The 23741-nt window shown below is 42.7% G+C and overlaps 1 protein-coding gene across 1 annotated transcript in view; it reads left to right on the forward strand.

Annotated features, from left to right (window-relative positions):
* The first annotated feature begins 422 nt into the window (after positions 1-422).
* Positions 423-23741, forward strand: part of IL17REL (interleukin 17 receptor E like) — an 87822-nt gene continuing 64503 nt past the window's right edge. Inside the window, exon 1 of the mRNA XM_061637853.1 lies at positions 423-568. Coding sequence (XP_061493837.1) covers positions 473-568 — 96 coding nt within the window. The 5' untranslated portion in view covers positions 423-472. The remainder of the gene's footprint in view (positions 569-23741) is intronic.

The following is a 23741-nucleotide window of genomic DNA, read 5'->3' on the forward strand; positions in this document are numbered from 1 at the left end:
AAGCAACCTCACACAGTCACATATCTCTGCTCACACTTACTTCAGCTCGCATTATTTTAAGATTTATGACGAGAAATTATGATAGTGACAAAATATTTGCACACTGAAGCAACAACAAAAAATGCTCTGATTAAGCAAGTTTGAGTCAAAATTTAAGCTATTTAAATTGAAAAAGAAAGTTGATTGCCTATGACTTAACAGCTTCCAGTGAGGTTAATTGTGACTCATGTGGCTGGAGCAATAGATTGCTTAAAAACACAAGAGTCTGTAAAAAAAAAAAATCAGCTTTGGATGTTAATTTTTCTAAGAGGAGGAGTTCAGATACTGGGAGGTGGTACTACTTAGTCACATCACACTATTTAAAGTTTTTGCACAACAGAACAAGTTTGTCAGAGTGGAACAGCTGTTTCTACAGGACAAATCAAAGGGTGACTTATTTTAAAATAGTAGTAGTTTGATTTTTTTAAAAAAAATGTTATTTAAGATGCATTTTTTTGCAGTGTTTTGGGGAGCTTACAGCTACCAGCTCATTCCCAGAATTGAAGAGTGTGGACTTACATGTTCTCAGGTATGTTCTAATTTGCTCTGTATCTGTTGCCTATGAACAAGTAAATGTAATAATGATAACTAGAAGCACCTGATATACTCAGGAACAACTTTTTACATATGTAGTTTGTTCATTGCAACAAAAAAGAAATATAGGCATTTTTCTGATTTGTCTCAGTAGAGCTGAGTTTTTCCTAAAACTGTAAAATAAAAATAAAGAGTGATGCCTGATGTTAGTCATACTTAGAGTAGGCGAACTGCAATTAATGCAGATATGACCAGTGTTGCATATCACCCATACACCATGCCAAAGAGTCATAAAGATATATTTTCATGGCTGCAAAGAACTTATTTTCCCCCTGCATCTCTTTGCTGTATTTTGAAGGTGATAATGCTGAATTCATTTTGGTTATATTTGACCAAATTCTACTAAATTCTTAGTAGCGCAAGCTTTCAGGAATTGTTGTTTCCAAATATTAAAACAAATATAAAAGAGGCAGAGAGGGGACAAAAATCAGACAAAGCTAGAATTCAGTCTATATTAGGATGGAGTTCGGATCACTTTTATACTGGTGATGTGTGCATACAAACTGAAAACATGATGAAATTACTTAATAAAACTATGGATGTCCATTTGTATCGAAACAGAACAAAGAATGGTTTTATATCTTTACTATCTGCATTCATATCAAGTGTTCACTGATCTTTTTGACCATCAAGATTTGGATAGGAAAACTAATTTAGATCAAAATCCTACACATAGGTGCATTCATTTTGAACTCGTTGATTCCAATGCACTTAAGCCCTTCTTGGATTGTGGTCTTTCTGTGTAGTGGAAAAAGGGAAAAGGGATATAAACTTTCATGTTTAGCATGCATTAAGAATATTGGCTTTTTACCGTATCTCCACTTGGGGGCAGTCCTGTAGATGTTCTGAAATAGGATATAATTCCAATAGTGAACCAAGGCTGATGTGGTTTATGAAAATAAAGTTTTCAGTTGGGAGCTACACACTGTTAAGATCGATGGGATTGCTAACAGAAGGTGTGGAACCTGCAACAAAATGTTGTTGTGCATCCTGTTTCATAACAGAAGAGGCTTCCCGTCAACCATTCCCTCCAAGCAGGACATTCCCTGCACTCCTTCTTCAGTGACTGACACTCAATGTTCCAGGCTGTTGAACATTGGCAAAGGACTGTAGCTCAGTAGCAGAGCACATGATTTCCATGCAAAAGGTCCCAGGTTTAGTTCTTGGCATTTCCAGGCAGGGCTGTGTAAGTCTGAAATCCTGGAGTAATGCTACTAGTCAGTACAAATAATACTCAACTAGATGGATCAATCTAGGCTGGATTTGTGATACTACATTTACAGAAAGAAGGCTAACCTTGCTGGATAGTTTTAAAAGTTTGGAATAAGCTAACACTCTTTCTACCCCCTGTAAAATCGTAACATGAATGAATTACAATTATCCTTGTTGGATAACAGAATACTGTTTAAAGGAGTCACTTATGTAAGAGGTGATTCACGCATGAACATTCTTCATATTTGGTGTCTCATTGTTTAATGACTCTTGGCTGAATGTGACTTGCTACTACTGAAAATAATTTGAAGGTGCTGACATTTGATAATATGTCAAAATCTCTGTGGTTATTAATCTTTCACACATACAGCTCATCAAGTGGTGCCTATGGTGGTTAATTTCTTATATGATGAACTACATTTTTTAAAAAAAATTTGGCTGAAAGTCAAGTACAGCCCATGGACACTAACTGAGTTCTTGTAAATATGATTATGGATAGAACACATATGTTGTGTATGCATAGCTCTTTCAGTGTAATAATTAGGATTACTGTATGTAGCTTTCAAAAATTCAAGCACAAAATGCAGCCTGTCTCTGAACCAGTAGAGTAGTGATAAATTCAGAAGTGTAGGGTCCCTTCATGATAAGTCATGCCACATCTCCTCACAGCCACGCACTGGCACTCGCTTGCTCTCCATTGTCCTCCTTAGTTCTTCCCACATGCAACTTCTCTCACAATAACATATGTCCCTAGGAGCCAATCAGCATGAAGGTGTCTTGGCTACTGAGAAGAGTCTTCTCAGTGGCTGACTCACCTCCTTTCACTCTGATTGGCTCCAGGCAGCAGGAAAGGACAAGGAAGGATGCTAGAAGAGTCTTGTCAATAGCCAACACACTCTCCTTTTCATGCTGATTGACTCGTAGGATGCCAGAGACATAGAGACCCTGTTGGGACCCTGCTCCCCCCAAAATAAAGGGTGTATGTCCCCCTGAGACCCTGGACCACTACACTCCTGCTCTGAACAGGTTCAGAGTATTTTCCTCTACTGAGAATTCATAATTGATAAATAAAACAATATGTGAACCTCCATTTTCCACCAAGTTTGCCATGTAACAGGCACCTGTAGCTTTGATAAATGCATCTGTGTGAAGTCATGTTCAGAGTTTGTACACTTGAAGAATGCAATGCCTGAATTTACCCTTAAGCATACCTTGGCACCTTTCTTGAACAATTTGTGTCATGTGTGAATTTTAGTGGAAAATATGGAAAAGAAACCAAATGACCATTGTACCCTGTGGAGATTTTACATTTATGTTAAAGCAGAAGGGGGGGAACCTCAGGACTGTGGCAGAGGGCAAATCTGGCCCTCCATGCATCTCTATTTGGCCCTTGGTGCTCTCCTCTAGCCACACACACTCAGGTCACACCCCCACTGGTTCTGCTTCATACTCTCCTCAAGTGCTTTTGGGTGCATATAGAAACCCATGACTTTTGGCTGGAATGTACAAAGGTAAGTGTCACATCATTGCTTTGCCACTTTTGGTTCTGGCCACACCCACTGCTGACGTGTGGCCCCCAGAAGGTTGTCCATAGGGAATGAGGCCCTTGGGCTGAAGAGAGTTCCCTACCCCTGTGCTAAAGACTAGCAGGGCCATCCTGCTGGATCCATCCCTACCCACTGCTGCCCCTGCCCCTGGATGATGCCTATGTATGAGCAGCTTCTTACACACAGGCTTTGTCACTTCAGACATCCATATCAATGCATGGATGCCACAAAGCCTCCATACCAACATATTGATGTCTGGGAATGGGTTCAGAGAGCCACACTCTGTCATATCCGTGTGATTCATTCATGAAGGGGCTATTGATTTAAGCCTATATATATAGAGATGATCTGAGAGTGTCTAACCTTTGGGCACATGCTTGAAATACAAAATTGCTCTAAGTCAGCAGAGGTGTAGTGGGAGACAATCAACTTAGGTTGCTCATTCTGAGCCTCCAGCAATCAGATGTAGCTATATTCCATTAATTAAGCTAGTGATGGTGTTTTCCTCCATCAGCATCTCTAACGTTTTAAAACTATGCAATAGTCTTGTCCAGCACTGATGTGGTTCTCTGATTTCTGTAGAATGGCCATGAAACTCTGAAACCTTAAGGTGAATTGTTAAGAGAGAGTTTTACACCATGTGTGTATTTAATTTATTCTGTATGCTCAGTTTGTACATTCATTATTACGGGGCTTTCTTGTCTGGAAGACAGACCATTTCCCCATTTTGCTTAGGCAGAATCTTAATTTTTACAAGAAAATACTTCATAAACTGGCAGCCAACCCCTCCCTGTTGACTTTTCGCCGAGCCTTGAAGACCTGGCTCTTCAGGCAGGCCTATGGGATCTCTGGGGTGGGTTAGGTTTTATACTGTGTTAGTGTATGATGGTTTGTTAGATGATATGTTATGATATTAATACTGTGATGGTTATGTATATGTTGAGATTGTATTTTATATTGTACGTCGCCCAGAGTGTCCGTTAAGTCGGACAGATGGGCGTCTGATAAATAAAATTTTATTATTATTATTATTATTTTAAAAATGTGGGTTAACTAACTGGGTCAGTCTTCTACATCTCTGACAGCTTGGCTGCAACAACACACAGTAGTGTGTGACTAAGTCCATCAGAACACAGTGAGGTTTACTTCTGAGTAAACATGCAGACTATCACATTGTTAATCGGCTTCATCACTTAGATCTCCTTGTAAGTGAAACTTACAGAGAAATTCCCTGGTTTTACTTGTATCCTTCTGTTGCTTATTGTGCAGTGTCACTCATGCTTCACATCTGCTCATGAAGAACTGATTTTTTTCTGTTGGGATGAGGTGGGGTGAGGACTTCAGGTCCATTCAAAAGGATAAATACTAAAATGAGGATGTTTCTCTCAAAGAATATGTAGAGGAGGAAATAGACAAGTCCTAAGCTGGGATTTCCCTTCCATGGAAAAGTTTATGAGAACAAAAAGCAGCCAATGAATCATCCAGAGGGAGTTCTTTCCCTATCTAATATGGTTTTGGCCTCTTAACCTTTGATATGGTTCACCTGGGTAACCTGTGTGTGTTGCAACTTGTGCACCTGGGGAATAATCCACAGCAGTTACAAGATCACAGCTTAAGTTTGAAATACTGTAAAATGGGCTGGTATTCATATCAATAGTTGTGCTGATTCATTTCTAAAGAAGATTGGGGACAAGGCCTAAGGCTAAGCATATATGATGAGCGAAACAAAGGAAAGATAGTCAGCTAAGGAATCTCCAGTTCTCCATGGATGAGGAATTGAAAAAGCCAGCCAATTATTCACAGACTGGGAGGGGGAGGGAAACATTTAGGAAAAGTCAAAATACATACACATTTCTAACAGTTTGCATTGAAATCCCTCACAAAACCTCCTCACCCCTCTCCACCCAAGTCATGTTACACTTTAGGCATGTTTGCAACTTTGTAAAGATGTTGAGTGTTTTTACACACACACACGGACACATGGGCATATGTGTATGTGTCAATAACTGTTTGGGAGGTGTTAGGTCCAAACCCAACACACAAGCCGCCCTGTCTCCCCAGCTCGCTTATTACACCCGGGAAGAGTGCGGAGCTGAGTGCAAATGAAACCCACTATCAGAGATCAAGCAATACGAAACAAAAACCTTTGCAAAGGGGACCCAATACTTACAAGCCGAAGCAGGCCAGCATGGGAACCTCGTTTATTGGTGTTCAAGAGTTTATATAGGCTTACCCCGAAGTTTACAAATATCGGGTTCACGTCATAAAATACAAAAGAAGCAATTGCTAACTGTCATAGCTTTGGGGCATATGAAAGGAGGTAAAGGGGTACAGGGGGAAGGACAAAGTGGAAACATCAAGACTATCCCTTAGACTCTATGTCTGCATATTTCACATGTCCTTGAGATAAGCACTATGCAGGAGCAGACAAAGGCAACTATTGAGGGGAGGCCCAGCTGCAACCGGGCGCCCCCTAAACTGGAGACAGACATGATATTACTTTGCTTACATATCAAAGGAGTTTTACAAGTCAAGGTTTGTGGGACATTGGAACAGCGTTTGACATTCCTATGCAAGGCACTTTAGTAACAATAAGCAAGGTTATGAACATGAATGTGATACAGAAATGCATAGTAGGGAAGTTTCCAGCTTAAACCGGCTTTTATTATGCGAGCCACTGGAATGTAGGTAAGGGTCAGGTCACCAGGAAATAAACCGACATTTTATATCAAAATCGAATGAAGGCCACTTTGGTTCTATTTCCCATGAAGCCCAAGCTGGTTTGGATAGCACAAGTGAACTATAGTATCACAACCATCTGGGATTTTAATTTATCCTTAACAGAGGTGATTATAGCACTGTATTAAGTGTGCTGGCGTACACTCTTCCAAGCAGGGAAATGAACAAAATTCATGCCATCTTCCTTTTTTTCAAAGCAATTCTTGAGCAGTGAGCCATCTTAATGATTGTTCTGTATTACTTTTAAAGATTTGTTGCTCTACACTGCTCTGATGTTTTGTGAGTATATAAATACTTTCATAAATTATTAAAAACAATCTCCTTTCTCTTTGTGCAGTCTTTCCCTTAGAGCCACTTGTTCTTTTCCAGTGGTTAAATCTGATTTTTGTGCCTCCTTCTACTTCTTTTCCCTTTGTGGCCCATGGCTGTCTTGCTGTTACCAGGTCTTCCAAAGGTCTCTCTGATCCTTCTCTTCTTTCCTCTTCCTTAGACTCTTCCCAGTTCCCTTTCTTACTCCAAAAAAACCTTCTTTGGGACCTATTTCCCTCCCTCCTGAAATCCCTTAACTTCCACTTTGCTTTCTATTCTTCCTCCCCACCCCAATGTCAGGGTTAAGTCCCCCACAATTTGGCTAAGATCCCTGCTTGTTACACACAGGGCGCTTCTAGACTATTGCTATTTTCAGATGGGATTCACTCACGTACTGGGAAATTCAGGTTGTGAAATTGTTGTTGATTTGGACATCTTGTGCAACAAACCCATTTTCCCCAAAGACTAGACTTTTTGCATTGAGGAAAGTGATGGGAAGATGCACTGGGAAGTGTGGCATAGCACTTGCTTTGATGCAATATTGTCTAACCTACCCACAAATAAATCAGAGCGAATTATCATCAAATAGCCAACCTCATCCAATCCCCCTGCAAACAAATAAGGATGAATGCTCAATATGCAGGGTGTCTGGAAGTGCCCACAATATGCCTTCCCAGCACAATGGGGATCTTTCCCAAGTCCCAGCCCTCTCTCTTTGACAGGTCACTAAAAAGATCAGACTTTCTTAAAACCCAGGCAAAATCTGCCACCCTTTCAATGGCTTCCTACATCAACCACCTAAGGAGGCCAAGTCACCTTGCCTCCACCAGGATGGATGGAAATAGGCAAAAAACCTACACCAACAAATATACAAAAATATAATTCTCTATCTTTGGAGATGGCAGGTGTTGCCACCATTCCCCATATGCTCAAAGGCACATGTTACCAAATTCTTGCAAGCTACACAGGAAGTGGATTGGACTGTGAAAGACCAACCCAAGTGGTGTTTGTATTTTGACAAATTTGTAGGGCAGTACAATATCTCAGAGAGGAGGTCAGGTCTCCTGCTCCCCTGGTGCATTCACTATAGCTGCCCAATTTCCCTGCTTTTTAAAGTTTGATAGAAATATATGTGGGCTATAGGTACGTTCTTAAACCGCAAGGTTTTTTGCCTATTAGTGAATTTCCCTGCTTTTTAATCCAGGAGGTAAGAAATGGGATCCCGTGCAAGTTTGCTGAGAATGGACTGATCATTTGCATGCTCATTGAGTTCAGTGGGATTTACTCCCCTGCAATCATGCTTAGGATAGGTGAAACTGACCATAGGGGATGGGGAGGGGAGGAGGAGGAGGGGGAGGGGAGGAGGAGGAGGAGGGGGAGGGGTGGAAACGCAGAAGGGAGGACTGGGATGGCAGCAGGCAGGATGGGGAGGGGAGGAGAAGGACAGGTTTGATCATTTGCATGTTTATTGAATTCAGTGTGATTTACTCCTGTGCAATCATGCTTAGGATAGGTAAAACTGACTGGGGGGAAGGGCTGAAGTGGGCATAGGAGGAGGAAGAAGGAAGAGGGGAGGAGGAAGGGAAAGGAGAGGGGAAGGAGAGGAAAAGCAGGTCTAATCATTTGCATGTTTATTGAGTTCAATGGGATTTACTCCTATGCAATCATGGTTGAGCCAGTGTGGTGTAGTGGTTAAGGTGTTGGACGATGACCTGGGAGACCAGGGTTCGAATCCCCACATAGCCATGAAGCTCACTGGGTGACCTTGGGCCAGTCACTGCCTCTCAGCCTCATGAAAACCCTACTCATAGGGTCACCATAAGTTGGAATAGACTTGAAGGCAGTACATTTACATTATTTTTTAAATCATGGTTAGGATAGGAAAAAGTGACCATGGGGGAAGAGGAGGGGGATGGGGAAGGAGCATATTGGAGGGGGGCAAAGGAAGGGGAAGGGGACGGCAGGTTTGATCATTTGCATGCTTATAGAGTTCAATGGTATTTACTTCAGTGCAATCATGCTTAAGATAGGTAAACCTGACCCTGGGGAGGAGGAAGGGGAGGGGGAGGAGGGGGAAGGGGAGGGGGAGGAGGGGGAAGGGGAGAGGGAGGAGGGGGAAGGGGAAGGAGGGTATTCAAAGGGGGGATGGGGAGGGAGGGGCGAGGGAAGGGAAAGAGGTAGGGGATAGGAGGGAGGAGAAGGGAGGGTGGACTTGATCATTTGCATACTTTTTGAGTTCAATGGGATTTATTTCTGTGCAATCATGTTTGAAAATGAAAATGGACTGCCTTCAAGTCGATCCCGACTTATGGCGACCCTATGAATAGGGTTTTCATGGTAAACGGTATTCAGAGGTTTACCATTGCCTTTCTTTGAGGCTGAGAGGCAGTGACTGGCCCAAGGTCACCCAGTGAGCTTCATGGGTGTGTGGGGATTTGAACCCTGATCTCCCAGGTCGTAGTCCAACACTGACTTGGAGGAGGGGCAGGGAGGAGAGGGGGAGGGGAGGAGATTGGGTGGGTGGGCACTGGGCAGAAGGGAAGCCCCTTTCCTTTCCAAAAGGAAAACATTGTGAACAGTATCATTGCTTTTCAGCATTTTCCCCACCTTTTTATTCTACAGCAGGCACATGTAGCCTCTCACCCAAATTGAAACCAAAGCTGTCCCTGGCCACATCCACACCAGGCCTTTCTTTCACTTTGGACAGTCATGGCTTCTCTCAAAGAATCCTGGGAAGTGTAGTTAGTGAAGGGTGCTGAGAGTTGCTAGGAGACATCCTGTTCACCTCACAGACCTTCAGTCAGAGTAGCTGACTGTTAAACCAGTCTGGCCACTGGAGCTCTCTCAGTGGAACAGGAGTCTCCTCTCAGCACCCTTCACAAACTACACTTCCCAGGATTCTCTGAGGGAAGCCATGACTGTCTCAAGGAAATCAAAGTCTTCTGTGGGTGTGGCCCCCTGATTAGGCAAGCCCAGCAGCTGTGAGTCTGGCTTTTAGAACTCTGACAGTTGGTTCTTACTGAGCATGCCCAGCGTTATCATAGGGTCCCAGCCAAAATTTATTAAATTAATTAAAAATCAGCCAGGCATTTTTTTTTTTTACTTTTAAACTATAGAAGATGAAGGTCAGAGTATGGGGCAAGGTCAGTATTAGGATTACAGGTACTCTGTGAACATGGCTGATTTTTAATGAATTTAAACAGATTATGAGAACTCAGAGAGAAAAAAGTCCAAAAGGGCTCTGGTTTTCCCCCCTCTCTTTTTAGACTTTGAACTCTCTATTCTCTCTGACTGTTTTGTGTATCGCCATGAAAATTGAGAGGGTTGTTAAGCAAGCATTTCTGAGTTCAGGACTATAAGTTTTGTAAGGTTTTGTTTTGAAATGAGCTTATGGGAAGCATCAGAATGGCATGGGGGTACTTTCAATTTAACATTGTGGAATGTGAAAAATCCATGCTGGCTATAGTATACAGCCACTTTTGTGGCTGTATAATCATCAGTATCCAGTTAGGGGGACCAAGAACAGGCCGTAAAGCAGAACAAAGTTCTCTGCTGATAAAGACCTGCAAATTCCAGCATGCAGCTTGTTCATGGGAATCAAGGAGTCTGGTTGCAGAGAAGGCTTTTCCCACACTACCATTCCAGGGTTCTCTCCATCTGATATCTTACCTGTTTGATCTTTGGCTTTAAATTTCCTGTTGGCCAGTTTGCTTTGTGACATGAAATCTTTCTAGGCAAAAAGACTTTGCAGATAAAATCTTATACATTTCTAAGCCTTCCTTATCTGCGCTAGCAATTCAACAGGACCTCAGTGGTTAATGAATTTTGATTTTTCTGCTGTTTACTGTATAATCCAGTTTGCCAACCTCGTCCTCGCCATATTTTTTGGAGAACAACTCCTATCTGCCCCAGCTAGCAGAGCCATGGTGACTAGGGCTGATGGGAGTTGTAGTCCAGAAACCCAAGGAATGGGAAGATGTCCCAGGAACTAGAGAAGCTAAGGCAGGGATAGCCAACGGGGTGCCCTCCAGGTGTTTTGGATTCCAACTCCCATCTTCCCTGACCACTGGGTATCTTGGCTGGGCTGATGAGAGTTGGAGTCCAACAACATCTGGAGCACCATTTTGAGTTGAGGGATAAGGAGCTAAGAGGCATGGAGGCTGAAGGAAGGATGCAGTGCAGGTAATGAGCTAAGGTCAATGAACATGAGAAAAGAGAAACAGAAAATAGGGAGGAAGGTTCAGGAGAAACGCCACTTCTTAAGATGAGGAGGGGGTCAATACTATATTCCAGGATGGGAGAAGGGATGCCAGGAAGGCCAGTCGAGAGACAGGGAGGCTAAAGAAAGTTGCATAATGTTGGCAGTGGCTTGGAAAAGAGAAACCGGAGGAAACAGTGGATGGTGGATGCATGATGTTTTTTGGGGAAAGGTTCAAATGGGATGTGGCAAAACAAGGAGCCTAGAGACAGGAGAGGCTGAGCACTATTTTCAGGAAAGATTGCAGCTCTCCATGCCTGCTGCCAGGGCTAGTGCCAGGCATGACTGGGCTCTTGGGCACCAGCCTGCCCCGGGCTCATGGACCCATAGTCCAACACCCCCCATACAGGTGGTGTGGGGCTAATAATCCCACCTGTGCACCCCACCTACCTCTTGTGTCATGTGAATGGCATTCATGCATAGCGCATATGCCTGCCATCAACCAAGATGGCAGTGGGGGCTTTAGCCCCTTAAGGAAGACCCCGCCGCCATCTTGGGTGATGGCAGTCATGTGTGCAGGGTGCACAGCATTCACACTGATGGGAGAAGTAGGTGGGACCTGCAGGTGGGCTTATTGAAGCTTGTGCTGTTTGTAATGGGTGTGTGTGCCTGGGAGCTCACTCTCTGCAATCTGTGGCAGGGTTGGGTTGCAGGACCCGATGCTGCCACAGATCACAGAATGGGAGCACCACCCTCCCACCCTAATGAGGGACCCTTCTGGGGCCCTCAGCCAGGGCCCAACCTGGCCACCCTCTGGCCCTGGCCCTGGTCCTGCCTGCTGTGATCCCGGTAATTATCAGCTTCCCCCGGTGATACTATTTACAGTTTTAATTTTTAAAAACTCAGCATATTAAATGCAAAGAACCATTTAATATCCTTTCTAGTTTTTGCCCTCTGAGGGTAGACTCTAGCAAGGGGATTCTGTCAATTGCAGCTTCTGATGTCACTATAGCAGTATAATCTAACAACAAAATGGTGCCCCAAAACATGGGTCATGGGCGGAATCTCATGTTTATTTTACCCCTAACCAGGCAATTCTTTAACTTGGGGGTGGGGAACCTGTGGCTTCTCCAGTTGTGGTTAGGCCACAGCTCCCATCACCCCTGACCATGGGCCATGCTGGTTGGGGCTGACGGGAGCTGGTTCCCCATCCTTGTTTTCAATGCATGCTTCTCATCAGAACTACAATGAAGGACATTGGCTTAGTTTTCAGAAAAATTCACACAATACTTCTGTTTACATGGCAAGGCCATGGATATACATGTGGACAAACTTAGGGCATGATTCCTCCCCTTGGGGGTTCAACCACAACCACTCGTGACTGTCAGGATCAGTATAAGATTCAACTGAGTCCTTTTCCTTCCACCATACCACGTGCATATGTCAGATCATTGCCAGACACTGGCCACCCATATCCCGCCCAACCTTCCCTCTCACCTCATATATCACCATCACCATCATAATCAACTTTTATTATTTAACCAAGGGTTATCACAACAATCTCACCTGATCCAAGGTATGTGAGCCTTAGCATCCAAGGACATCGCTAGGAATAGGACATCTGCCTTGGTTTCAAGGTGGGATCAAGGCTTTACCAAATCCTTGCCAATTCATCATGCATGGATGACTGCTGCCGTAAGGATACTAATCATGTCCTTAGAGCATGAAACAGGCAATAATCAGTATAATTAAGAGTAATTCCTGTGGCCATGAGAACTGCTGCCGCTTGCTTTGTTCATATGTTACATTTGTGCACATGACTGTGGCTTAATAGGACTATTTGCAAGGGCAAAAAAGTATCGTGTGATAAGCATTTTTCTCCAAAGCATACCTGAATTCCTTGCATAGTGAGCATCTCGTCTTTGATCCTTCACAGCAGAAATACTTGGAACTGTCAAACATTCTACAAATGCTAGCTTCTCATGACTCTAGCACATTTAAGTGACAGTTCTTTGCTTCTATATTTTCTGTTGAGTAAGGGTAAATCAGCTGAAATTCAGATGATTGCAGGTCTACGTATAGCAAGGTTGTTCAGTGAGCAGAGGTCATGTAAAGTTTCATATGACCACTAATCCGACCACTACATTTGAAACAAAAATGTGTGGTAATGATCACTGTTCTCTCTCAAATATCCAGCATACTGATAGCTAAATCTTTGCTTACATGTTTCCCTTCTATAGCAGTGTTCTGAATATTTAACATTAAATGTTGAATTACATTTCTGTAAAAAGAAAAAAAGAGAAAAGAATCATGTGAAGCAACAAAAAAAAATTCGTTAAATGTGTATTCCTTAAACATTTTCAAATCACCATTTTGCAGCCCGGGGGGGGCATACTTGGCATACCACTGGTTTCCTCCTTTCAAACAGAGCTAAAAAATTATGATGGAACTAGTTTTGGATTTTTACTTTGGGAGAAAGTCTAGCGAATGTAATCATCATGTGTTCTGCAGCAGAGAGCTAGGAATTTCTCCAGCTTCCACTCTGGAATCTTGCTTATGCCTTTCCTGTATTCTAGAGGAAACCTAATCAGATCAAAGTTCTAGCTTGGTCATGCTTGACATTTTGGACATAACCATGCAGGCCTACCAGGAGGGGGAGATGAGCGCACATTCCCATTGATAATTTGCGTTGGTGCATACCATGACAGGATCCCTTCAGGCTCTTTACGCATCTTTAGTTCAAGCATTCTTTGCTGATGACTGACAACTGACTAAGTTAAAGGGAAAAAGAAAACATGTTTGCTTTGTTTGTTCTAGTTGAAAGTCACAAATAGTCCTGGGAAAAAAGGACTAATTGGAGTTGCCCTTACTTGCCAGCATATTTCCATCTTACTTGAATCAGCAGAGAGCCAGTGTGGTGTAGTGGTTAAGGTGTTGGACTAGGACCTGGGAGACCAGGGTTCGAATCCCCACACAGCCATGAAGCTCACTGGGTGACCTTGGGCCAGCCACTGCCTCTCAGCCTCAGAGGAAGGCAAAGGTAAATTATCTTTGAATACCTTTACCATGAAAACCCTATTTGTAGGGTCGCCATACGTTGGGATTGACTTGAAGGCAGTCCATTTCCATTTTGAATCACCAAGGCAATTTTGAACAGCACAAGGTTATGGTGGTTAGGTCACATCCACACCATACATTTAAAACACTCTTATGCCATTTTAACAACCATGGTTTCCCCAAAAGAATCCTGGGAACCATAGCTCTGTGAGAGGTCTCTTTACAACTCCAGTACCCTTAGCAAAGAACAGTCCCCAAGATTCTTTGGGGGAAGTCATGACAGTTAAAGTAGTGTAAGTGTGCTTTACATGTACGGCATGAGTACGAATAGGGAGGGGCCTTAGCTCGGAGGGAGAGCACCTGCTTTTCATGCAGAAGTTCCCAGGTTCAATCTCCAGCACTTCCAGGTAGGACTGGGAGAAACTCCTTTGTGAAATCCTGGCAAACCACTGCCAGTCAGTGTAGACAATACTGAACTAGATGGAATGGTCTGACTCAGTATAAGCCAGCTTCCTTTATTCCTATAAATCTTTTCTTACAACAATGTTGAGGAAGTATGCTTGACATACACTCTGGCTTGAATTTTATTCCCCTTTTCATCCACATGCACCAAAGATTCTGCCCCCCCCCACTTCTTCCTCGTTCTGGCCTGCACCTTTGTTAGGCTACTTATAGGCCACAAAAGAACTTTTCTTCCTCATGTATCCAGCTCAAGTGATTAGCAGAAGAAACAGCAACTTGCACCATGGTAGCTGAAACAGGAACCTGTGCCTCTTTCTGGAAATATAATTCACAAGTCTGCCCAGTCAGCCAAAACAGTCAAGTCCTTTCTTGCTGACAGCAAGAAGATGCCATTCGCTTTCTGCTGTGGCAAATCCACTTGTTACAGCAGTTGCTCTGCTGCTGAACAAAACCTTGCCTGTGGAGGGTGGGGATTCATATTGTGTGTTTACCTTTCCCTCTCCTCCCATTCCTTCCTTTACCATAAGGGATGCTTGGTGTATATTCGTGACCATGGTAAACTACTAAGAGCCAAGAGGGCCTGTAGGATATATATGGAAAGGGAGAAGGACAAAAACCCTGCCTGCTAGAGGAGCCGAGTAGTGCTATTCAGGCCTCTAGGAGTCGAAGGAAGTTTCAGATGTGGGAATAAGTTTAAGAACAAAATTTCCCCTGCGTTTGAAGCCTTCTCCTGCTGTGCTTACAGTCCTAAAGGGCTGCCAGCCTCAAATCTGAGCATTGTATAGCTATATTGCAGAGGGAGCATGCCGTTCCAGAGACTGAACTGTCCTGATATGGTGGGGTGGGGGAGGTTTTTTTAAATATCATAGAAGACATCCCTCACCAACTCTAATTTCCCCTCCATGATGTTTACCATAAGTCAGGGGTTGCCAACTTTTTTGAGCCAGTGGGCACATGTGGAATGTTGGGAAAAGACTGTGGGCGCCAGTCACAAAGTGGCTATTGTTGGGATGTGGTGTCACAGTGGCTGACACATCTAAGAGTGCAGAAGAGACAGGGCCACAAAATGATGCAGGCATGTCCCCTCCCCCTTTCATCAGTGGGTAAAAACACCTACAGCAGCCACTGCCACATTCGTTCACAGAAAAAAGCTCTTTGCTCCTCTCTGTGTTCAGAATGGAAGGGCGAACAGGTGTTCAATGAAATGTGGACATGTTTAAAGAGGAGTGTTCAGTGCAGAAGAGGCTGAGCCAGTGAAAAAAGGAATTGAGGAAGAAGAGTCTCATGCATTGTGGATTTTTGAGGGGATATTTCCTAAGACCTTTCATGGGTGCCATAGGGGGTACTAATGGGTACACTTTGGCAACACCTGCTGTCAGCAGTCAGGGGCTCAAGCAGGCTAATCCTCTCTCCCCCCATGTTCCTTTTTTGGAGGGACAGGGGTTTACAACTAACATTGCTAACAAGTAGGGTTGTCAGGTCCATGGCCTGAGACTGATCCTGTATCTTTAGGAGAAGAGAAGGTCAGCCAAGTGCAGGTGTTCTTGCAACTCTGTAATGGGAAAAACCACAAGGTGGAATTCTCCCTCCCCCCTCAACAACTTTTAAAGATACAGAAGACCTCTTGGAGGCCGGGCCTGGCAACCAAGAGGTCTTCTGTATCTTTAAAAGTTGTGCAGGGGGAAGGGAGAATTCCACCTTGCAGTTTTTCCCATTACAGAGTTGCAAGAACACCTGCACTTGGCTGACCTTCTCTTCTCCCAAAGGTACAAGATCAGTCTCAGGCCAAGAACCTGGCAACCCTGCATAACAAGCCAAGTCTCAGTTGCTGTGTCAACCATAGACAGACACCCTTCATACACTGGCTATGTTTGTGTAAACATCTGAGGCATAGGAGCAGAGCATGGACGATTACTTTTAAAAAGTAATAAATTACAGTTACAGTTACATGGCCCAAAAAAGTAGTAATTACCATTACAATTACAACTGCTCTGAAAATAACTGATTACTTTACTTTTCCTTCAAAGTAATCACTACAATTACATTTCAGTTACTTTAAAAAAAACCGCCTACAAGGTGCTGGCCTTGGCTGCTGCACATCTAAATAGCCTAAAACAACATTAAAAATAAACACACACATACAGAGGTAGTAGAATAATTATTTTTATTATAAGATAGCAATGGTGGTCTCTCCGCTGGTAAGGGTGGTAGGGAGGGAGGCTGAGGCCACTACTCAGATCTTTGCACGTCAAACCAAGTGCAAACTCCCCCCCCCCACTCAGACAGAGCATAATCTCTCTCATTTAACTACCTCCCGGGCCCTGCCCTGCCACCAACTAAGGGACACTCACTCAAGCAAACATTTTCGCCTGAGATGCAAAAAAGTTAAAATACTGCAAATGCAGCACAGTAGTCAGAGAGGGTGGTGGAGGCCACTTTGTGTGCCAAGTGCAAACACAGTACACACACACACACACACACACACACACACACGTCATCTTTCATCTTCACAGTTCTTTATCTCCATTCTGCTGCTGCCTCCTTATCCTCCTTTATCCATGTTCTTGACCTCCAGATCCTTTTCCCTCCACTCCATTCTTCACCACCACCACTATCTGTTTTTTTAAATAATTGTTTTCTCCACTCCACCCCGTCTCACTCTCCGCCTCCTCCCTCGTCGCCTCCTGCCCATCCACAGAGCATGAGGAAAAAGCAACACTGCACAGAAGCCCAGTTTGAGGCACATGATTTTCATCCACAAATCAGAGGAGCAGAAGACTTCCCCTGCTCCCCCCAAGTAATGCCCAAAAGTAATTCTGGAAATGTTACAATTACTCCACAAAAGTAATAAAATTACTCCTAGTTCTATTACAATCAAACTGTAAAGAATTACCCACTCGTTACTCAAAAAAGTAATGAATCACAAGTAATTCATTACTTGTAACTAGTTACTTCCAAGCTCTGCATAGGAGCTGTCACAGAGAGAGCTCTACACCTGAAGGATTCCCTGCATTGGATGTCAACTCGACAGGGTGGGAAATTCTGAAGAGCTGCTGCCAGTTAGTGTAGACAGTACTGAGCTAGATGGACCAATGGGCTCACTATGTTACTATGTAACTGTGTGATGTTGGGGGCAGGACTAAAGGTACAATCCCACAGCACTCTTCAACATGCATTCCTCCTTCTTGTGAGTAATTCATGAAGAGCACCTCTGTTTATCTGCCTGCTGGTTTCTTTATACCCTTCCCCCTCTTCCCCAGCTCAACAGCCACCCCCATTCTGTAAATTCATAGGTTCTTGTCGGGTGGTTTTTGGTGTTTATAATGCAATAATGTATCACTGAACACCAAAGTCAGGATCATTCAGACCATGGTATTCCTGATCTCTATGTATGGATGTGAAAGTTGGACAGTGAAAAATGTGGATAAGAGAAAAATCAACTCATTTGAAATGTGGTGCTGGAGGAGAGCTTTGCGCATACCATGGACTGCGAAAAAGACAAATGATTGGGTGTTAGAACAAATTAAAGCAGAACTGTCACTAGAAGCTAAAATGATGAAACTGAGGTTATCATACTTTGGACACATCATGAGAAGACACGATTCACTAGAAAACACAATAATGCTGGGAAAAACAGCAGGGAGTAGAAAAAGAGGAAGGCCAAACAGGAGGTGGATTGATTCCATAAAGGAAGCCACAGACCTGAACTAACAAGATCTGAACAGGATGGCTCACGACAGATGCTCTTGGAGGTCACTGATTCATAGGGTCGCCATAAGTTGTAATCGACTTGAAGGCACATAACAACAACAAATAAAATCTCTTTTCTTTTAATTTACAGACTGTACTTCTGTATATCTATGGAGTTTCCCCAGTATGTAGAAACCTCTACCTTATTTTGGGGTGTCACCGTTTCACTTCCTGAGTAATAGGCACTCAACCACTTGAGTTTATTGTTAGAAGGAATAATGATGTAATGCTAGATCCTATGTTTGTATATGCTTTTCAGTCCTGCTGGATGATAAGAAGTGAGTGTCTTTGGGTATGTCAACACAGGAGTTTTCAGTCTTCAGGCTGATATTTTATTACTAGAATTACCCTGGAAGCAGAAAATGCAGTGGTGTGTATATACTGCTGAGTAGTTTTGAGTTGTGTTTGTTGCCATGGATTATACCACTCCAGACTCCTTGGACTGCTCTGTGGACAAAGGTGGAATTCAGTTTGGGGGACAGGAATGGAAAGATCTGTCAATTTTGGTTCTCTCAGTTTCTGCTTTTTCCAGTCATAAACTCAGTTCTCCACATTTCTGCAGCAATTTGCAACTTTAAAAAAAACACTAATGAAAATTCTTCACCATTTTAGTGCAAATTTCTCTCACTAAACACATTTTGTACAGTTTTGACTAGTGTACACATTTTTGCAAGCAATTTCTCCTAATACATTTTTGTATGTTATTTTCACTTATTTTATGAACATTTTTGTAAACAGTGGTTGGTTGGAGAACTGCATCCCAACGTTTTAATTATTTATTTGATTTATATCCTACCCTTCCTCCCAGCAGGATAGGATGGCTCTGTTTTGGTCCTCATATTGTTTCAGAATGTGCAAATTTGACCGATTTGGCTTTAAATGCAAACTGAACCAAATTTCTTCCCCACTTCTAATGAGGAACAGGCACACCTGTGATGTTGCTTATAAGGATGGCATACGAACTTTTACAAGCTCTGAGCGGTCATGCTCTTAGAAAGTTTGTGATATCTTTCCAGAAGTAGGAAAGTCAGCCCTAAACCTCATTGCTGTGTTTATTTTAGATCTCTTCTTTTCAATGGGCGTTACCTTTCACTCAAAACATGTTCAGAGGTTTTATATACTTATTACTGTTAGAATTTTATTCATTACTTCCTTGTGTATTTCCAGTATAGGCCATAAAGAAAACTTGTCTTCTATTTTGTTTCTCTTTTAAACTTCTTCCTGGTTTATGGATTGCTGTTCTCATGAAATTTCTTTAAAATAGCTTAATCTTGGCTATATATAACTTTGCTGACTAATAGGTTGAGGTAAGGGGCAGCCCTGAGTAATGACTGAACCAAATCCTTCCCCTGACCCTGCAGAGGCTGCTATTTATTCCTCAGTACACTTCCTAGGAAGGCTGTCCCACTTTCAAGTAAGCCTGTTTAGGATCAGGCTGTAAGGCTCAGCCTTGGATCATTTATACAGACAGACAGACACAGAGACACATGTCACCTCCTCCCCAATATATTTAACATTTTGCTCTCCAATTGAACTTTCCAACCTGATCCTAAGGAAGCGGGCAATCTTTTTTGGCACTATGGCTGCATTCCCCTTTGAGTCAATTTTCCAGGGACCACAATGGGCAGAACACAAAGGTAAAATGTTCATTTTACCTTTGTACACACGCTCATACCTCTCTGTCCTCCGACTGGGCAAGCAAGAAGCATGATCAGACTTCAAGCCAGGCAAAAAACACTGAAGGAGGATGAAAGGAAGGGCCTGTGAATGGTGTAGCCTGGGGAGGTGTCTTAGGGAGGGTATATGGCCTGGGGAGAGTCCCAAGGGTCAGAGAGAGAAGCCTGAGGGCCTATAATGCAGATTGCTGTCTTTTGTGGAGTCATGGGTAGGGTGTGTTTTTAACCAAGAGGCGGGGCTGTTCCTCAGCTCAGCCTATTGGAATAGCTTTGACCAATGATAATACAATCCGCCAACCTGGAAGAAGCTTAAAATAAACAAAACAAAACACAGCTCCACTTTATTACTGATAACCTCTAGGCCAATTGAAAATGGTAAAAGACAGTGCTAACTAGGATTGCCAGGTTCTTGGCCTGAGACTGATCCTGTATCTTTAGGAGAAGAGAGAGTCAGCCAAGTGCAGGTGTTCTTGCAACGCTGTAATGGGAAAAACCACAAGGTGGAATTCTCCCTCCCCCCTCCATAACTTTTAAAGATACAGAAGACCTCTTGGTTGCCAGGCCTGGCCTCCAAGAGGTCTTCTGTATCTTTAAAAGTTGTGGAGGGGGGAGGGACAGAGCTTGGAAAAGTTACTTTTTTGAACTACAACTCCCATCAGCCCAATCTAGTGGCCATGCTGGCTGGGACTGATTGGAGATGTAGTTTAAAAAAGTAACTTTTCCAAGCTCTGGGAGGGAGAATTCTATCTTGTGGTTTTTTCCATTACAGTGTTGCAAGAACACCTGCACTTGGCTGACCTTCTCTTCTTCTAAAGATACAGGATCAGTCTCAGGCCATTGACCTGGCAACCCTAGTGGTAACAGAAAGACCAAGGCAAGTCATGCATTCACTGCACTGTAGCGAATTGTCTTTTTATATCAGTTTGCTTTGCTTTCCCCAAGACCCTGCTGTTAACCAAACAGCAAACAAATGGTGGATCAAACTCACACCTGAGAAGCAAGAGTTTGGGCTTTTGTTCTTGGCTCATTCTGTGCGTGCTGTGATTAACACTTTCCCTAATGCACATCAATGATAATTGCTCCGGCTGATGTCAATACTTGATCCCAAAGTGGAATGTGGTACAATATGGGAATGGTGTTACATCAGTAATAACTAGTTTGAAAATGCCATCTTTAGGAAATGATAGACAAATGTCTATTCTTTATTTGGAGGTCCAATCTATGCATTAAACATATGGCCACCGTTAGGGATTTTCTCTAATATTATACATAATTGTATGTTATTTTCACAAATATGTGCATTTTATGCACACTTTGTCTCAATATATGTTTTATTTATTTATTATTTGATCTATATCCCATCCTTCCTCCCAGCAGGAGCCCAGAGCGGCAAACAAAAGCACTAAAAACACTTTAAAACATCATAAAAACAGACTTTAAAATACATTAAAACAAAACCTCTTTAAAAACATTTTTTTTAAAAAGCTTTGAAGACATCTTAAAAAAGAAAAACGTTTCAAAACATTGTCTTTTTAAAAAAATTACTTGGCTGGAGAATTACACTGCAAAATTTGGAGGTGTGTGAATGTCAAAGCATGGCTGTGTTTTGGTTTTGCAGTGGTTAAGGTGTTGGACTACGACCTGGGAGACCAGGGTTCGAATCCCCACACAGCCATGAAGCTCACTGGATGACCTTGGGCCAGTCATTGCCTCTCAGCCTCAGAGGAAGGCAATGGCAAACCACCTCTGAACACCGCTTACCTTGAAAACCCTATTCATAGGGTTGCCATAAGTCGGAATCGACTTCAAGGCAGTCCATTTCCATTTTTCATTGTTTCAGAAAGTGTGAATTAGGTAGATTCATCTTTTAATGTGAACTGAATTGAATTTCTCCCTCATCCCTACCCCCAATTCTATGTACAGAAAACTGATCAGACTGACAGTTGCATTTTATTTTAATACTGATGTTGGCCAGCCTCTTCCACAGCACCTGAGGTCAGCAGGCTTGCTTAGAGGAAGCAGGGCAGGTCATGTAGCACACACACAGCTCTGTTCTCCAGCATCTTACCACTGCCCCCCATTTCCCAATATTTGCCATTTAAGGTGCCTGCCCCACTCTGCCTAATGATAGGGCTGGCCCTAATAAATGTGATACTGCAGGCTAAAAATCTCTGGGAGTGGCTGCTTCACAATTGTAAGCAAGTGCCCCATTTTAAGATATTTCTTTCTTTCTTGCTATGATCACGTCTGACCAGTGGCTGCAGTTAGAACTGGATCTCACCTACTTAATTCACACTTTCTGAAACAGTATGTGGACTGAAACACAGCTCTCTTTCGAAACCCACACTTTTCTGCATTTTGCAATGCAGTTCTCCAGCCAAATAATGTGGACAAAAATGCATATAATAGGGTAGTGTGTATTTAAATGCATAGACTACTGAAAATAGCCCACAAAATGTATTATATCAGGGTAAATTGCTTGCAAAAATGTTATTGCATATAAAATTGCATACAAAATGTGTATTTTGGGAGAATATTGTGCTAATATACTGATGAATATCACGAGAATTTAAAAAATAAATAGATCACAAACTGATGTGGAGAACTGAAGACTGGAAAAATGAGAAATGGAGAGAACTGTAACTGACAGATGTGCCTATCTCTACCTGTGTGTTCTCTGACATAGCCAAGCACTGATAGAGGCATGTGACTTGGCCTGAAATCAGTAGTCATTCTCTTCTAATTTCCTTGTTCGGGTAGTTTTTGTGGACCCATATTACTGGTAGTGTTAGAAGATGAATAATGATGCTGTTAGCTCTGCTAGCTTCCTTATAGGCAAATATAGTTCAGCATCTCTAAAATACTGTGCATCCCCAATTCCCCTTGCATGAGGAGCAGCTGTAGCAGATGAGTTTTCTTGTGCCAGATTTCTGGGATAGTGTTGTGGCTTCACTGTAAGGATTTGGGAAGTGAAGTTGTAATGAATCCCACATCTTTGCTTTGTAGGGTTGCTAGGTCAGTAGCATCCCAAATCCTGAGATTTCAGAGGCGGGTCCTAGTGATGTCACAGGGATGTGTCCTGGTGATGTCATAGGGGGTGGGCTCTAATGACCTTTGCAAAGCATGTGCCCTATCACTGAGCTACAGCTCTGTTTTAAAAAGTATCTTTTAAAATTATTCTTTCAGTTCACTAATGAATGCATAGCATATTAGGGCAGACCCACAACATGCATTTAAAGCACATTCAACATACGTTTGAAGGACATGAATCCCATCACAGAATCATGGGAACTGTAGTTTGTTAAGGGTGGTGGGAACTATAACTGTGAGGGGGAAACTACACTTCCCAGGATTCTTTGGGGGAAGTCATCCATTTTAAATGCTAGTCGGATGTGCGTTAAATGTATTTTGTGGATCTGCATTACATCATAAACTTTGCCTGCATATAAATCATTTTAATTAAATTTAAAAATGGCAATAAGGTGCAATGTTTAGTGGATGAGCATGGGCTACGCACCATCACTCAGCCTAATCTAATCTACCCCTCAGGGGTAAACAACTGAGGAAGACCATGACCACCCCAAGGAAGAAGGGCACACTTAAAATGTAGAGAACATAATCATTTATAAATAATAATTTTCAACCATAGTGTGAAATCAGATACATATCAAGACATAGTATGAAGAAATATTTATATAAGCATGAATGTCAAAGAGGTTTATTATTTACACAACCTGTAAACATATTTATAGTGCAATCCTATGCATATTTAATCAGAAGCAAGTCCCAATGTATTCAATGGGGCTTACTCAGACAGGAAAGCATGCACAGGACTGCAAATAATAAGGAACTTCACTCACCCAATCCAAAATTCAGAAGCACACTACTTTAAGTTGTTTTGCATCTGTTTTATACTTGTTTTTTGGTTGAAAATGGAAATGGACTACCTTCAAGTCGATCCTGACTTATGGCAACCCTATGAATAGGGTTTTCATGGTAAGCAGTATTCAGAGGGGGTTTACCATTGCCTCCCTCTGAGGCTGAGAGGCAGTGGCTGGCCCAAGGTCACCCAGTGAGCTTCTTGGCTGTGTGGGGATTCGAACCCTGGTCTCCCAGGTTGTAAATGGCTTTCTTTCTTGTGAGCTGCCTTGGTTTCCA

This window comes from Rhineura floridana, chromosome 8 (assembly GCF_030035675.1).
Source record: "Rhineura floridana isolate rRhiFlo1 chromosome 8, rRhiFlo1.hap2, whole genome shotgun sequence".
In the NCBI taxonomy this organism is placed as follows: Eukaryota; Metazoa; Chordata; class Lepidosauria; order Squamata; family Rhineuridae; genus Rhineura; species Rhineura floridana.